Here is a 13,682-nt window from a genome sequence, read left to right as displayed (position 1 = left end):
ACCTGTGACATTTCGGAAATTGGGTCGGGGAATTATTAGTTGCCCATCTGCAAGTCAAATTCGAAAATCTGTGTTGCAAAAATCCTTTGGGGCATACGCTACAACATGACTAATTTTAATTGCGATCCGATGAAGCTCGGTTCAATTAGCTTGTTAATTAATAATAGTAAGTGAATGCTTATTTTCGTCTGACATGGGTAAACAGAAGCGAATTATCATTTAGATATAACGAACCTCAACTGTTACGTGATAAATCCCGTGGGATCCGTTTTGTCTTTCGCTCAGTTCGATTCGCCATTGCATACTAAGTAAACAAAATTCCCATATCTAATTCTGGTACATAATAAAATTGTAACGTTATTACGTTCACAAAAGATAAAGCAGGTTGTGAATAAACGAAATTAGGGCGTTTCTATTCACCCTTTGTCCCAGGGAAAGCGCTTGTAAATGCGCATAATTTTCCACTTACATCTCCCCGAGGAAAAGATTACTTTTTAAATTGCTTCAGAAGAATTTCTGTATTATTTTTTGAATTAATTTGCTGAATTCTCCGCTCCATCCAATCCATTACCGAAGATACCTTAATACTACTTTAGCTAATACACCGCAGCCATACTCGAAATTCCCAGCACGCAAGTTAATGCGTTCGAACACGCAGCGTTTCGCGTTTCGCTCTTCGAAAACAATGAATTCGTGTGAATCCCCCAATAATGGCTTTTCGTGGAAACCGTATTGTTTCCATCCGGCATGAGAGAAACGAACCCCGTTAGCGCCCCTTCGGCTGACAATCAATCAAAGGTCTAATATAAAACCTTACGCCTGTTCCCATATTTCGTTCAAAAGTCGCCTCCTGAAAAACATAAAACAGGGTGAAGTTGCCGCCGAGAGATGGAAAATGGGTCAAGTGTAGGCACCCCCGAGCAAGGGACGCAGACAGTGAAAATGGGTCGTGCAATAAATTGACAAGAAAAGGCAGTGTGTGTGTTTTATATTGGGACCAATGTCATCCCCATCGGCTTTTTATTTAGTTGTTTCGAAAATGCCGTTTTTTAAATTTAAAAAAAAAAAAAAACATTAGTCGCGGCGGGTATCGAACTCCAAACCTTCTTACTAAGAGCCGACAGTTCTGCCCACTGAACCATCGCCGATTAACATGAAAATTGGCGGCCATTTTGTTACGCGACATTTAACTTCAAAAAAATTGACGCGTCATCGTGCATGCGCACGTATTCATTTCTCCTTTAAATGCCGTCCGCCACTTTTTCACTAAATTTTTTCGTACGCCTATTTAAGATAAACATTTTGGATCAAAAATGTGACAATGCCGTCAGTTCGGGTCACCTTGCTGTTGTTTTTAATTTGTGACCGTCCACGAAGGCTGCAATTCTAAAGGGCCTGCCTAAACATTTTGCTAAGGCAATCATGTTTATTTAATGATTCGTCGGATATAAAGGCGAGTAACTAGGGTGGAAGCTTGAAATTGCATGAAAGAGTAAATCATTCATGGAATCGTCCCAAAGGTCCACTCGGGACGGTGGAGCTTCCGCAACGTAAGATTTTGAATCTGACCGAAGTGTTTAGAGTTGAAGGGAGTTTTACAAATCAGCAATATTGCCAATACTGCCGATTTGATGAACGGTTTTCTATTTAAGCTTAAATTGCGCAGGATGGCCGAGATTCCAATAGCGGGGATCAAAAACCGGGCTTTTTTCATTCACCATTTTGTCATAAATCCGCCTCCTGGATATTTTCATTTCATCAAACGCATCCGTAAACCCTGGATGGAATAAATGGTGAATAAACTAGAAGAAAGATCTAGGTGACCCACATTGGAAATGTTAAAGGTTACGAGGTTAACCCTGGATCGTCGGAGCAATGCTCTCGTCAATAAATCTCCAAACCGGGCACCCAAGTATGTACTTTTGAAATATCAAGTCCAATTATTCATCTCAATAATTATTAACATTCGCGGAATGGGGTGACTACCGGATATGTACGTAAACAACACTCTCGCGTTCGTTGTTTTGTTTAGGTGGTAAATTAGCCCTGGCTTCGGTGTATATTAGTAAACCGAGTATCTTAAAGCGTGTAATAGGGTAGGATTTGTCGGGGTTAATGGTTAAATTCATATTAATAACCCCCCGTTCTTGGGCGAAGCTGTGATAGGGGAAAACTGAAAAAAATTTTTAGTTTTATTTTAAAGATGCACCTTAAATTTTAAATGAAACTCGTTAAAAAGAGAATTGAACTATGCCTTCGTGGAAGCACAAAATAAGTGACTCATTGGCCCGTGAGTGTAAATTCCGAAATTTCCTCGTGAGCGAAACCGTCCAGATGCCGCCGCTGGTCGGGTACCATCATTCACCCATAATCGGTACCGACTCGCAGACGTCGGTACCGCGGTAGTGCCACCGATTATGTGTCTCGCACGACCATGGAACTATGGAACCTATAGCAGAGGATCAGGAGACGGAATATGAACTTGGTGAGTCCGTGCAGGCGAAACAAATTCATCATCATTTTTTGGACTGGGAATCCCTGTTGAAATATTATGTATGCGTGTATACATACGTACGTATGTATGTCCACCGAGCATACCTCTTGGGGCGATGGTAGTGAGCTGAACTTTGGAGGAAACGTTTAATGTAATGCGATGTAATTTTAACACCAAAAATAATACACTTTTCGCAGTTTTTAGTTTTTTCTTAATACAACCATCGATTTCTTTCTAAATTTTGTCGGAGTGACATTTTCTGCGCATCGCAGTTTTGGAAATAATTTGAAAAATGTCTGAGCAACGAGCAAAATTGGTTTCCACTCGAGTGGGCCGCGACGGACGCCATGATTCCAAGTTTTGTTTTAAAAACAATTGCTATCCCAACCTGTCAAGGATCGAAATTGACGGTTGTCAAACAAAAAAAAACACAAATTTACATGTTCAGCTATCTCAAAGTATTATGAAAAGCTTTTTGATGAGCGATCATGATTGATTGAAAGATATATCGCTGATGTCGGGCACAATATTTGTGTAGTTGAAAGAAATTGGGAGTAACGTGTTTATGCCAACGTTCTTATCTTTAATGCATTGAAACCGTAAATTATTTTTTTATGGAAAATTCTCGACATTCCTTGTGATGCACTTCAAAGTGAACCGAAAGTGGCCTCTCAATTCCTATTGCTTCGATGTCATGCTTTCTTTTTATATTTTGAAATTTGATTAGGAAATTGCCTCCATGTTCGAGTCAACAACGGAATTCTCGCACATTCCCGTTATTCTCACGTTTCGTATATTTGCAGATAAAGTGAAAAAGAAGTACGGCAACTTGGGACACAGCATTCACATGGTGCAACTGGAACGAGGGGCAGCAGGCCTGGGGCTGAGCCTCGCGGGGCACCGAGATCGCAGCTGTATGGCGGTTTTCGTGTGCGGATTAAATCCGAATGGAGCCGCTTGCAAGACGGGACTAATACAAATCGGGGACGAAATCCTGGAAGTAAGAAAGAAGCCTTTTTACTATTAGTAAAGTAAAAATTCTCCTTAAACGATTTAAAAAAACACATACGAGTAAATAGTTCAAATAAAAAATTTACCAAAATAACATAAATGCGACATACTTTTTGAAGAAAAAAATTTTTTTTTGTTTATTTTTACTTAATTTAAATTTATTATAGTCAACAATATTAAATTGTGTGTAACTTAGAGGTCCTGTTGCGCAAGTCGGTCCTCAAAAATCAGCTCTCTATTTCCATGATACATCGTCGGTCGCCGTGGCAACAGCTAGTAACAAGCACCAACTTCGAATTTCTTCAAATCACTTTAACACGCATGCAATGTCTAAGCGTGCCATGACGTCATAAGTTTTTTTTTTTTGAAGATCTGCTGTTTCATTGGATGATCCGTCAGCCGTTACCATGGCGACTGCTCGTACCAAGCGCGATCTTCAATTTCTCCCGCGTCACCTTTGCGTATTTGACGTGAGTGCGCGTTTCGTGACGCTGTGATGATCTTCGAAGATCAATTGCCTCGTTCAATAATTTGTCGGCTGCAGCCACAGCAAGCGCTCGCCACAAGCTTCGTGCTTATGGCGAGATCGTGAGTTTGACACGCGTCTTCGGCTCAGTTTTACCTTGCAGTTGGAGAGTTGCAATTTTAGTAAACTTGCAACGTAATAATTAGAAATGATGAAAAAATTTTGACACCGAATATCTCCTGAACCGTCAAGGCGTCTTCCCCTGCTCGTCAAACGCCCTGCATGAGCAACGACTGAGAAATTATTAGTTTAGCAATTAGCCTGAAACTCTTCAACGTTTATGAGCGTATATCAAACGATTTCAACATCCAAGATAATTCCCAAGATAAATTGGCGATGGGCGTGGGCGAATAAACCGTATAGCAAAAATCTGCGTGTATATACACGTTTTTATTTTTAGTGTTCGCAGTTAAAAGCTTCTAAATGGGTTCTACATACAGGACGTTCTTTTTTACTTGGTCGGCCACCGAAACGCGACAGAGTTATCGTGCCACACACCCACGACATTTCCACTATTATAGGATTATCACCAAATTATCGCGCAACTGATAACCGGTGTATTTTTATTTGCTCATACGACCGAGGTACCTCCTCGGCCGTGTCCGCAGTACCGCGCGACCACCTTCGACAAGTGCTCACCTGAGATTTTCTCGCTCGCTTCGTGCAAAATATGACTTGAAATTTATGAATTTCCTCCTCAGCTGTGTCAAAGAAAGGTTAGTAGTACTACCTCTGTTTTTGCCCCATTCTAGGTGAACGGGGTGGTGCTGCACGGCCGGTGTCACCTCAACGCCTCGGCGATCATCAAAGGCCTCACCGGACCAGTTTTTAAAGTAATTCTCCTAAGGTAAGGTACCTACCTATCTACCATAGGACGAGACGGTTTTACTACAACTTTTACTCCTCGTTAACCTCGCACCATTAATATTTATTGCCATTCAGGTCCATTATAATTCGTTACATGCATTCATATGTCTGTAACGTCAGATTGCGTATCGCGCACCAGTGCGAAGTCATAAACAAATTGGATCATAATGTGTAAATATTTTTCACTTATGCGGAAAATGGATTATCAAACGGGATTAGGGAGCAGGAAAATCCGAGGGTTTGCGCACAGTGATTATCCGTCATCGTGATACCTTTCTTTCATTTTAAATTATCAAATCTCTGAAGTCGTTCGACGGTTATTAATTATTATTATCATCGGTAAAAGGATTTCCTTGTTCTAATTAATATAATTATTTTGTTACCAGGCATCCGCAACTGAGGTGAGTGGGTCTCGATTAGTAAATGTGATGGTTGCAGTGTTATGAATTATACCCTCACTTAACGAAGTTGAAATTATAATCGGTGGATTCTCCTTATTTGCTTCACATCACTCATACCGCACCTGTGCACTTTCCATTCGAGATTTATTTGATTTGGGCCCTGGTGCAGTTGTACCTACATCTTCATTTTAAATTGCATCACCTGCAGTTGTAATTGAAATGATCACAGGTAAACAATGAAATGTACGCCAAAGTCCGAAGTTCTTAAATTACCGTTGGGGGTACAACCATGCAGCTGTAATTGTTGCAACACTTTTGTGCATACCAAAGAAGAGTTTATTAATATGGTCGATGGTCATGAGTAGTGTATGTAGGTAGAGCACTCCACATACAGGGCGTTTCAAATACTATGTGGCACTATTGTTATTTTTGAAGAAGTAAAAAGTTTGCCTAATTTGCAGTCCACCTATTTTTGCATGTTAAGACTGAACTAGAAGTTTCCTTTTCCCGCAGCCCCCTATTAATGTAAACATAATAAACATACAGAACAAATGCTAACACACGCTTACGTTAGGAGCTAGTTTCGACCTGTTCTTGAACGGTATCTCATGCCTTCTCCTTCCTTTAATTTGGCTGTTTTCGCATTATTTCAGATAGAAAAATAGCAGTTCTCTCTCTAGTTGTCCAATTAACAGTTACGTCATGTGCAACGCTAATTGGTTAGTTAAATTTAACACTCATTTTTAAATTCCGGTGGTGAGCTTGGTGAGCGATAATTCCATCTTCTTTTAAGTGCAAAAAACTGAAAAAATAAACTAACACGAAAGTTGGGTTAGAGATTGGAACACTGTTACGCCGTTGCCGTACGTTTCTTTCTAACTTGTACTATGGATAGACCTTATCGTGTCAAACTCCAAGATGCGACACCGTTGCCAATTCACAAATTTTATTGCAAATTCCTTTCAATCGTCCAGTCAACGATGCAACTCGATATTAGATTTGATTCTGTGTGGAACAGGAACTGATTAGTTAAAATTAAACATATTCACGATGAAATCTAGATTGTTTTCATGATAAAAACTGACTAAAAAGCATTTGAAGTGTTTTGCTTCTCCTTTAAAAATCATACACCTTACATATAGGATGTACAATACCCTCAAAACATTTTTTCATCAGTTGGAAATTGCGAGTTTGTCTGCAAATTAACTTTCGGTTCTTCTGCTTCATTTGTGTCTGAATATGATTCTGAAGGAACACCCTAAATCACATAGAAATAGTTCAATATTAAAATGCAATTTGTGTTTATATTTTTGATGTTGAATTAAATTTTCTACATAATCTACATGATGGTGTTGATGTTGGAAAACGGTTTTACGACACAAGAAAATCATGGCAACATCGCATCACTAGTTTCCCAATTTTGACTTTCAACACTAACGACGCGAGCTTGTTTACCTTTTTTGTTTTCCCCGTTTCTGTTTGTTTCCCAGCTTTTTCTCATGTAAAACACATTATTTATTTATTTATCTGCATAATTTATTATTCCTGTCCATTTTTTCTCAAAGGTCAACCTTACCGGATGCTCCTGACCTTCCCGTTATGTTAATTCCGCGGCATCTCGTAGTGGGTGAGACCTGTGAAGTTCCTACCTCCATTCAGGCAAAGTTCAAATTTTAGCTTTTTCGGTTTATTATTTATTCCGTTCTCTTGCCATTAATCTTTCCTCAATAATTGGTGACTATTAAGGAGCCTGTGATGATGTGTTTATAGTTCTCAGGAAACCAGCACTAATGCTCACATTCCTGTGCCCCCAAAATTTGTTATTTCGGTACTGAATCCTGCAACTTGGTTTGTGGACAAAAGTGTGAGCATTTGCGTATTGTTTTAGGCGAAAAGCTGCCATCAATGATATTGCCGTTAAACCCATCACTCAGTTTCCAGTTTCACTGGCAGAGGAGGTAAGTTCTGATTAAGTTTTTAGTAAAATATTTGAAAAAATACCATTTTACTCACTTTAATTAAAGCTTCATAAAATTGTTTAAAATGGAGCTATAGGTGTAGTACCAGTCAATGTAATAAAATTTCCAGAAATAATTATTGATGTAGGTACCTAATTAGGATAATCATATACCTAAAACATGTATAAACTTTTCTTGGAAATTAATTTTCAGAGCCATATTTATTCAAAATTAGATTCAATGCAAACTTTTTAACAGTTCTAATTAGTTTTGAAGTGCAATGACACAGTTTGCTGAGTGTGCAAATCATGAGGATCAATTACCAATTACCGCCAGGCAAAAGTGCTCATCCTGATGTAGCTTCTCACTTCCTTATCAACTCACCAAGATTGGATAATTACACACAATTCACTGAAGGTCGCCTGCTGAATAATGTAAACTATCCACTTTTGTTACAGTTTCAGTCTCCTTTTAAACTCTCCAACTGGGTTTAATTATAACACTGTTTACCCTTTGGTGCAAATCGCCAACCTTAAATATTTAGTTTATATGCGTATAGTGATAAAAATGCTTACAGAACATTTTTGCATTGTTTTCCAGTGGTTTGGTTTCATTTTGGGGGAGTAAAGTTTTGTTTATGTTTAAGGTTTAAGTTTTTTAATGGCGGACACTGAGAGAGAGGATGTCAAAATTGTATTATATTGTTCAGTTTAAACGAATTCTGGACGTTTATTTGCTGTCGAAGAGAAGAAAAGCTTCACAGGCAAAGGCAAGTGTGAAAACAATCTAAGGGTCTGCTTAAGAAGCCCATTTGCTGTGGAGAAGTTTTAGTTAAATTAAACTACTGTTCTCAATACCCGCTAATTCACCACTTTTTTTTTTAGACCTCAGTAGAACACTTCAGCTCCAACTACCCCAATGTACGGAGCGTGTCTGTCAAAAAGGTAGGTCCCAAGTGACGATTTTTCTTAAAATGGGAAACTCAAGGTGGGTTCAGTGTGTGGGCCTTTTCTGTAGTATTCTGGCTGTGCTCAATGTGTGGCCGTGTGATCTATTACAGTAACATTGGTGTGATTTGGCTTCTGACATAGTTTTTCTTTTTCTTTGAAGCAGACAGGTCAGAGTTTGGGTATTATGATAATAGAGGGCAAACATGCCGAAGTGGGCCAGGGCATATTCATATCGGACATACAGGAGGGCAGCGCCGCCGAGAAGGTACATAGAACAGTTTTTCGCCGAAAAGAAAAAAAATTATTAGATGTTTCTCCAGGGCCAAATTGAGAAAAAAATTATGTTTGATGCGAATTCTGAAATTGGCTCTAACTCTGGATTTCGGCTCTTAAATCGCATGGCATCTCTAGAGTATTTGCTTAAGTTTTACTAGCAGTAATACCAAGTTTATTTTTTCTTTTTGCCTCAATGGGTGTTTTTGTTTTAAAGGCCGGCCTTGAGATTGGAGAAATGATCCTGGCTGTCAATAAAGATTCCCTAGTGGGCTCCAATTATGACACGGTAAGTTGCTTCTCCTCCACGTTTTTCATGATAGTTAAAAAAAAAAAAAAGCGTCTCCCGTCCCTAAAAAAACAAAGCTTTTAATCACCGCTCAAAGGGATAAAAATAGGGTTCCTTAAGTCCCAAACCCATTAGGCGGACATCAATCAGCGGAAGCGTCGTTAGCAGATTTTTGGGTTATACGTAATTAATAATGGCCCTGAAAGGAACCTGCTCCTCTTTTCTTAGGAAACAAATGCTTTATTTTCAATTTAAACGATTTTTCGCTATAAGAATTCTCGTTCAAAATAATGTCGCCTCTCCTATCACTTTCAAACAGATCGAAATTCGAGATACAGTGTGTTCCGGTTACAGTACAGTTTGGCATCATCGCACTTTCAGCAGCTGTTTAAATCCCTCCGTATCTCTTTTCGCAATCTCTATTCCGCTCACAGGTTGTCGCAATAAGTCGGCCATATTAATTTGACAAAAGAGTAACGCAATGTTGTCTCATTTATGGATAGATATTTTATATGTAAACAAATTCCAATTTTTGCTCGTTAGTTGAACCGAAATGGGAATAGATGTCACGCAGTGGGTGAAAATTGTTAGTCTGTTGGACGAAAGCCACCTCCGATTATGAGATACAGAACATGGTCGTACAACACTGACAACTTTATCTAGAAGGTTTTTTTCTGGAGTTAAAAAAAAATTATTTTTTTCTGCAAGTTTCCGTCGAACCTCGAAACATCGCCACAGTGCTTTGTCTTTATGGTTTCTGATGAAATATATTAATAAAATAAGCATTTTTCAAGTAAACTTTCACTTCAACATATTGCGTTCAACACTATTTGAGAGACGTGGTTTGGATATTTTACGCAAGGAAATCACTAGAAATTGATACACATTGTGCAGTATATAAGTGCGAATTCAAATAAAAAAAAATAGCTTCATTTAGTAATGTTTTCCCCAAACCAACAGATAAAAATTGATAACGGACCTAATTAAGCTGATATGTTCATTGAAAAACTGAAAGTATCATTAGTAATTTTCCGAAGCTTTTGTGTTGAATATTCCCCACGAAATGGGGGTTAACCTATCTGCGGTAAAAAAAAAACTAAATATACCGATAAAAGTCAAATGCTTACGCAATTGCATTTCGATTTTCAGGCCGCAAACTTGCTAAAGCAAACCGAAGGATTGGTCAATCTAGTGGTATCCAAGCCCGGAAAGAAGGACCAGTCTCGATCGCTCACCCCCACTCCTTTGACGCAGACCAATAGCGTTGCAGATGGAAAGGCCGGATTGAAAACTCCGACGACTCCATCTAGGCCTACTACACCTGTACCTGGTACGACTTTAAAAATTGTCTTATTACAGTGATAGTAAATCCCTTCCTCACACCAAAAGTTGTCAGCGAGGGAGGGGACTTTGGAATAGCTAGCTACTAGAGAACGGTTAGTGTATGACATGCTCCATTCTATTTTTCCAATCGTAGAGCCCCCCGCGGACCCCCAAACCTGCTCAATCCTACCGGGGAAAGAGACCGTTATTGAAGTGAATACCAATAACGAATCTCTCGGCGTTGCCTTCGTGGGCGGCAAAGATACGATCGTCGGGGGCGCCATCATCCTGACCGAAATCTACAGCAACGGATCCGCCGATCGAGACGGTCGCCTTCAAGCCGGCGATCAAATAAGCGAAGTCAACGGCGCTTCACTTAAGGATAGTACAAACACCACTGCGTCTCAGGCGCTGAGACAAACACTGCCAAAGGTAAAAAATAATATTGACAGATTGTTATCAAAAGATTACGTTAACTTTTGTAAATTTCTAGATGAAAATAACTGTATTTAGACCAAGCAACCTAGAATATACTCCGATAGAGGTGGACTTGATCAAAAAGCCCGGAAAAGGTCTGGGATTGAGTCTGATCGGTCGGAAGTGCGGGAAAGGCGTCTACGTAGCCGATGTCATTCCGGGCACCTCGGCGGAGCTGGACGGACGCATCACTAAGGGCGACGTGCTGGTGGCCGTGAACGGGGTGAACGTGGAGAACGCTACTGGCGACGAAACGGGGGCCATACTAAAGACTGCAACGGGTAGAGTTTCCTTAAAATTGCATAGGTTTAAGCCGAGTTCGAACAACCAATAGCCGCCCTAGGCGTTGTAGTTCCGAGTACGTTTCCCTAATTTAAGGCGAGTCTTCACCCGCGAATTGCGCGCGCGCCCCCACGACTGACTAGTCTAATATCATAAACTGAAGAAGACCTCCTTATAACGTTTCAGTGATGGAACGAATATTATGATTGCTTTACTTTGCCCTCGACTAGAGACTCCTAGGTAAATTTATTATTAAATAAATGATAAATCTATTATTAGTACTGTGTATTAAGCAATTTAAGATTCTAAAATGTTGATTTTTTTAAATACATAATATTATATTGTTGTTAGTTACGCCGCAAGCTATATGTTCTTAGTTCATTACGACCCTAACTGTGTGACGAATTGATGCTCTGGCAGTTTAGAGAACAGCCGAAGAAACTGTCTTCCGGGCACAATTCAAATCGCCACAGTTAAATGATTTTTTAAAGCAAGTGTGATATTCATGTCCTGTACGAGGAAGCGTTACATTATAACCCCTTCTGTAGATAAACGCCTCGAGGGGAATTATAGAAATAAAAGGATATATGACGAATCGTTGTCTTATTTCAGATTTTTCAAGTTTCGATTATTTAAATTACATCCCTGTGGGTATTATCACAAAATCTGAAAAAATGTTTAACCTTGATAAAATGGCGGGTAATAATGTAAATACCACCACAGTCCATTACAAATCGCCTTTGAAAAAAGCAGAAAAGTCTTGTATAATAAAAGTCAAAACTCTTATTAAGCTCACGCTTGCAATAGATCAATCAAGGCGTTGTAGTTCACTGTGATTCCGTCGCCATCATTTAATACGTATCTACGTGCACCTCGATGGATCAATTGCCCTTTACGTTTGGGTAGCTACGCAAAAAATTCCTGAAGTATTTTTCTTTATCTTAAACAAAAACATATTTCATTTTTATCGCTTGCTGTTACTGTAAAACGCATCAAAATAGAAACAAGACATTTAATAAAAATTCGAAAATTATCGACACTAATATCATACACCAATCTTCATTTCAAAATCACAACTGCCTGACGATTTTAAATCGAATTGAGACCCGCGTTTCGCTAACAATTTTCCACCTCGTCGACGTCTTCCTCCTCATCAAATTCTCCTTCCTCTTCTGCAGTGGCGTCTTGGTACTGCTGATATTCGGATACCAAATCGGTCAAGTTGGATTCGGCCTCCGTAAACTCCATCTCATCCATCCCTTCCCCAATATACCAATGCAGGAACGCCTTCCTTCGGAACATCGAAGTAAATTGCTCAGAAATCCTCTTGAACAACTCTTGGATACATGTAGAGTTTCCAATAAATATTGACGACATTTTTAAGCCTCTCGGAGGAATATCGCACACCGCAGTTTTGACATTATTGGGAATCCACTCTACAAAATAACTGCTGTTTTTGTTCTGGATATTGAGCATCTGCTCATCCACCTCCTTCATGGACATTCTGCCTCTGAAAATGGCGGCCACGGTCAGGTATCTGCCATGACGTGGATCGCAAGCGGCCATCATGTTCTTCGCATCAAACATTTGCAGCACTAGTTCTGGAACTGTGAGAGCTCGGTATTGTTGACTACCTCTCGAGGTCAAAGGGGCGAATCCGGGCATGAAGAAATGCAATCGTGGAAACGGGACCATGTTGACAGCTAACTTCCTGAGGTCAGAGTTGAGTTGGCCGGGGAATCGCAAGCATGTGGTCACCCCAGACATTGTCGCCGACACTAAATGGTTCAAATCTCCGTAAGTAGGAGTGGTCAGCTTTAGGGTTCTAAAGCAGATATCATACAAGGCCTCGTTGTCTATGCAGTAAGTTTCGTCGGTGTTTTCTACGAGTTGATGCACTGATAATGTGGCGTTATATGGCTCTACTACTGTGTCCGAGACTTTAGGAGAAGGCACTACTGAGAATGTATTCATGATCCTGTCGGGATATTCTTCTCTGATTTTTGAGATTAGTAAAGTACCCAATCCAGATCCAGTGCCTCCTCCCAAGGAGTGCGTCAATTGAAAGCCCTGCATGCAATCACAGCTTTCAGCCTCTTTTCGCACCACATCCAAAACAGAATCGACCAATTCAGCACCTTCGGTGTAGTGACCTTTGGCCCAGTTATTTCCAGCCCCACTTTGACCGAAAACAAAATTGTCCGGCCGGAAAATTTGCCCGAATGGACCAGATCGGACCGAATCCATGGTGCCGGGTTCGAGGTCTACGAGCACAGCTCGGGGCACATATTTCCCCCCCGTAGCTTCGTTATAATAAACGTTAATTCTTTCCAATTGCAAGTCCGAGTCCCCGTGATAAGTGCCGGTGGGATCTATGCCGTGCTCGTCAGAAATAACTTCCCAAAACTGAGAATTTTCCCAAAAACAAATTAGGAAGTTGCGCATTTGGATTACTTAGCTTGATAACACTTACTTTAGCGCCGATTTGGTTCCCGCATTGGCCAGCTTGGATATGTACGATTTCTCGCATTTTAATTTTTTTTTTAATTATAATTTTTGAGTAGAGCGAATTACCAAATCTATGCAAATGCAGTTTACTGTCGTTTCCATGTGGCGCAAATTTGTTCTGCACTAGCCACCTCAGGGATTCACATGTGCGAAACTGATTGGTCGGTTTAACATATTTTGGTATCAAGAATCCTATGATAGATGGCGGCGATTCTCGATTTTTTTGAGGCGTGTGTTCAAAATTGAACACTCAGGAGTAGAGTGCGGTTTTTTAGACAGTTTTGACGTGGTGGAGATTGAGGATGGAGTTAATGTCACATGTT

At 40.0% G+C, this 13,682-nt stretch overlaps 2 protein-coding genes across 14 annotated transcripts in view; one reads left to right on the top strand and one right to left on the bottom strand.

Annotated features, from left to right (window-relative positions):
* LOC136340737 (multiple PDZ domain protein-like) overlaps positions 1–11,446 on the top strand; it is a 59,298-nt gene extending 47,852 nt beyond the window's left edge. For 3 of the 13 annotated variants that reach the window (XM_066285073.1, XM_066285046.1, XM_066285095.1), the window contains 10 exons: positions 3,298–3,494; positions 4,784–4,878; positions 5,285–5,299; positions 7,188–7,257; positions 8,142–8,201; positions 8,368–8,472; positions 8,698–8,769; positions 9,919–10,099; positions 10,247–10,524; positions 10,586–11,446. In XM_066285073.1, the coding sequence (XP_066141170.1) occupies positions 3,298–3,494; positions 4,784–4,878; positions 5,285–5,299; positions 7,188–7,257; positions 8,142–8,201; positions 8,368–8,472; positions 8,698–8,769; positions 9,919–10,099; positions 10,247–10,524; positions 10,586–10,903 (1,391 nt within the window). In that variant the 3' untranslated portion in view covers positions 10,904–11,446. Of the gene's footprint in view, positions 1–3,297; positions 3,495–4,783; positions 4,879–5,284; positions 5,300–6,864; positions 7,107–7,187; positions 7,258–7,903; positions 8,027–8,141; positions 8,202–8,367; positions 8,473–8,697; positions 8,770–9,918; positions 10,100–10,246; positions 10,525–10,585 lie in introns of those variants that run through there. The other 10 variants (XM_066285114.1, XM_066285070.1, XM_066285124.1 and 7 more) reach the window with 8 other exon arrangements.
* Positions 11,447–11,877: 431 nt separating this feature from the next.
* On the bottom strand, positions 11,878–13,476 carry LOC136341001 (tubulin beta chain-like). The gene is made up of 2 exons (XM_066285560.1): positions 13,325–13,476; positions 11,878–13,257 (listed from the first exon to the last, which is right to left on the bottom strand). Exons 1-2 carry the CDS (start codon positions 13,379–13,381, stop codon positions 11,968–11,970), a joined length of 1,347 nt encoding a protein of 448 aa, XP_066141657.1. The 5' UTR covers positions 13,382–13,476; the 3' UTR covers positions 11,878–11,967.
* Between the last annotated feature and the right edge of the window lie 206 nt (positions 13,477–13,682).

This window comes from Euwallacea fornicatus, chromosome 1, assembly GCF_040115645.1.
Source record: "Euwallacea fornicatus isolate EFF26 chromosome 1, ASM4011564v1, whole genome shotgun sequence".
Lineage (NCBI taxonomy): Eukaryota > Metazoa > Arthropoda > Insecta > Coleoptera > Curculionidae > Euwallacea > Euwallacea fornicatus.
The sequence above is the reverse complement of the archived record's forward strand: the minus strand, read 5'-3'. Positions and strand labels throughout refer to the sequence as shown.

Excerpts from the sequence above, each read along its gene's own strand:
- LOC136341001 (XM_066285560.1), bottom strand. The coding sequence starts at position 13,381 with ATGCGAGAAATCGTACATATCCAAGCTGGCCAATGCGGGAACCAAATC. Across the intron at positions 13,258-13,324 it reads GGAACCAAATCGGCGCTAAA|TTTTGGGAAGTTATTTCTGA; the intron begins GTAAGTGTTATC and ends GAAAATTCTCAG.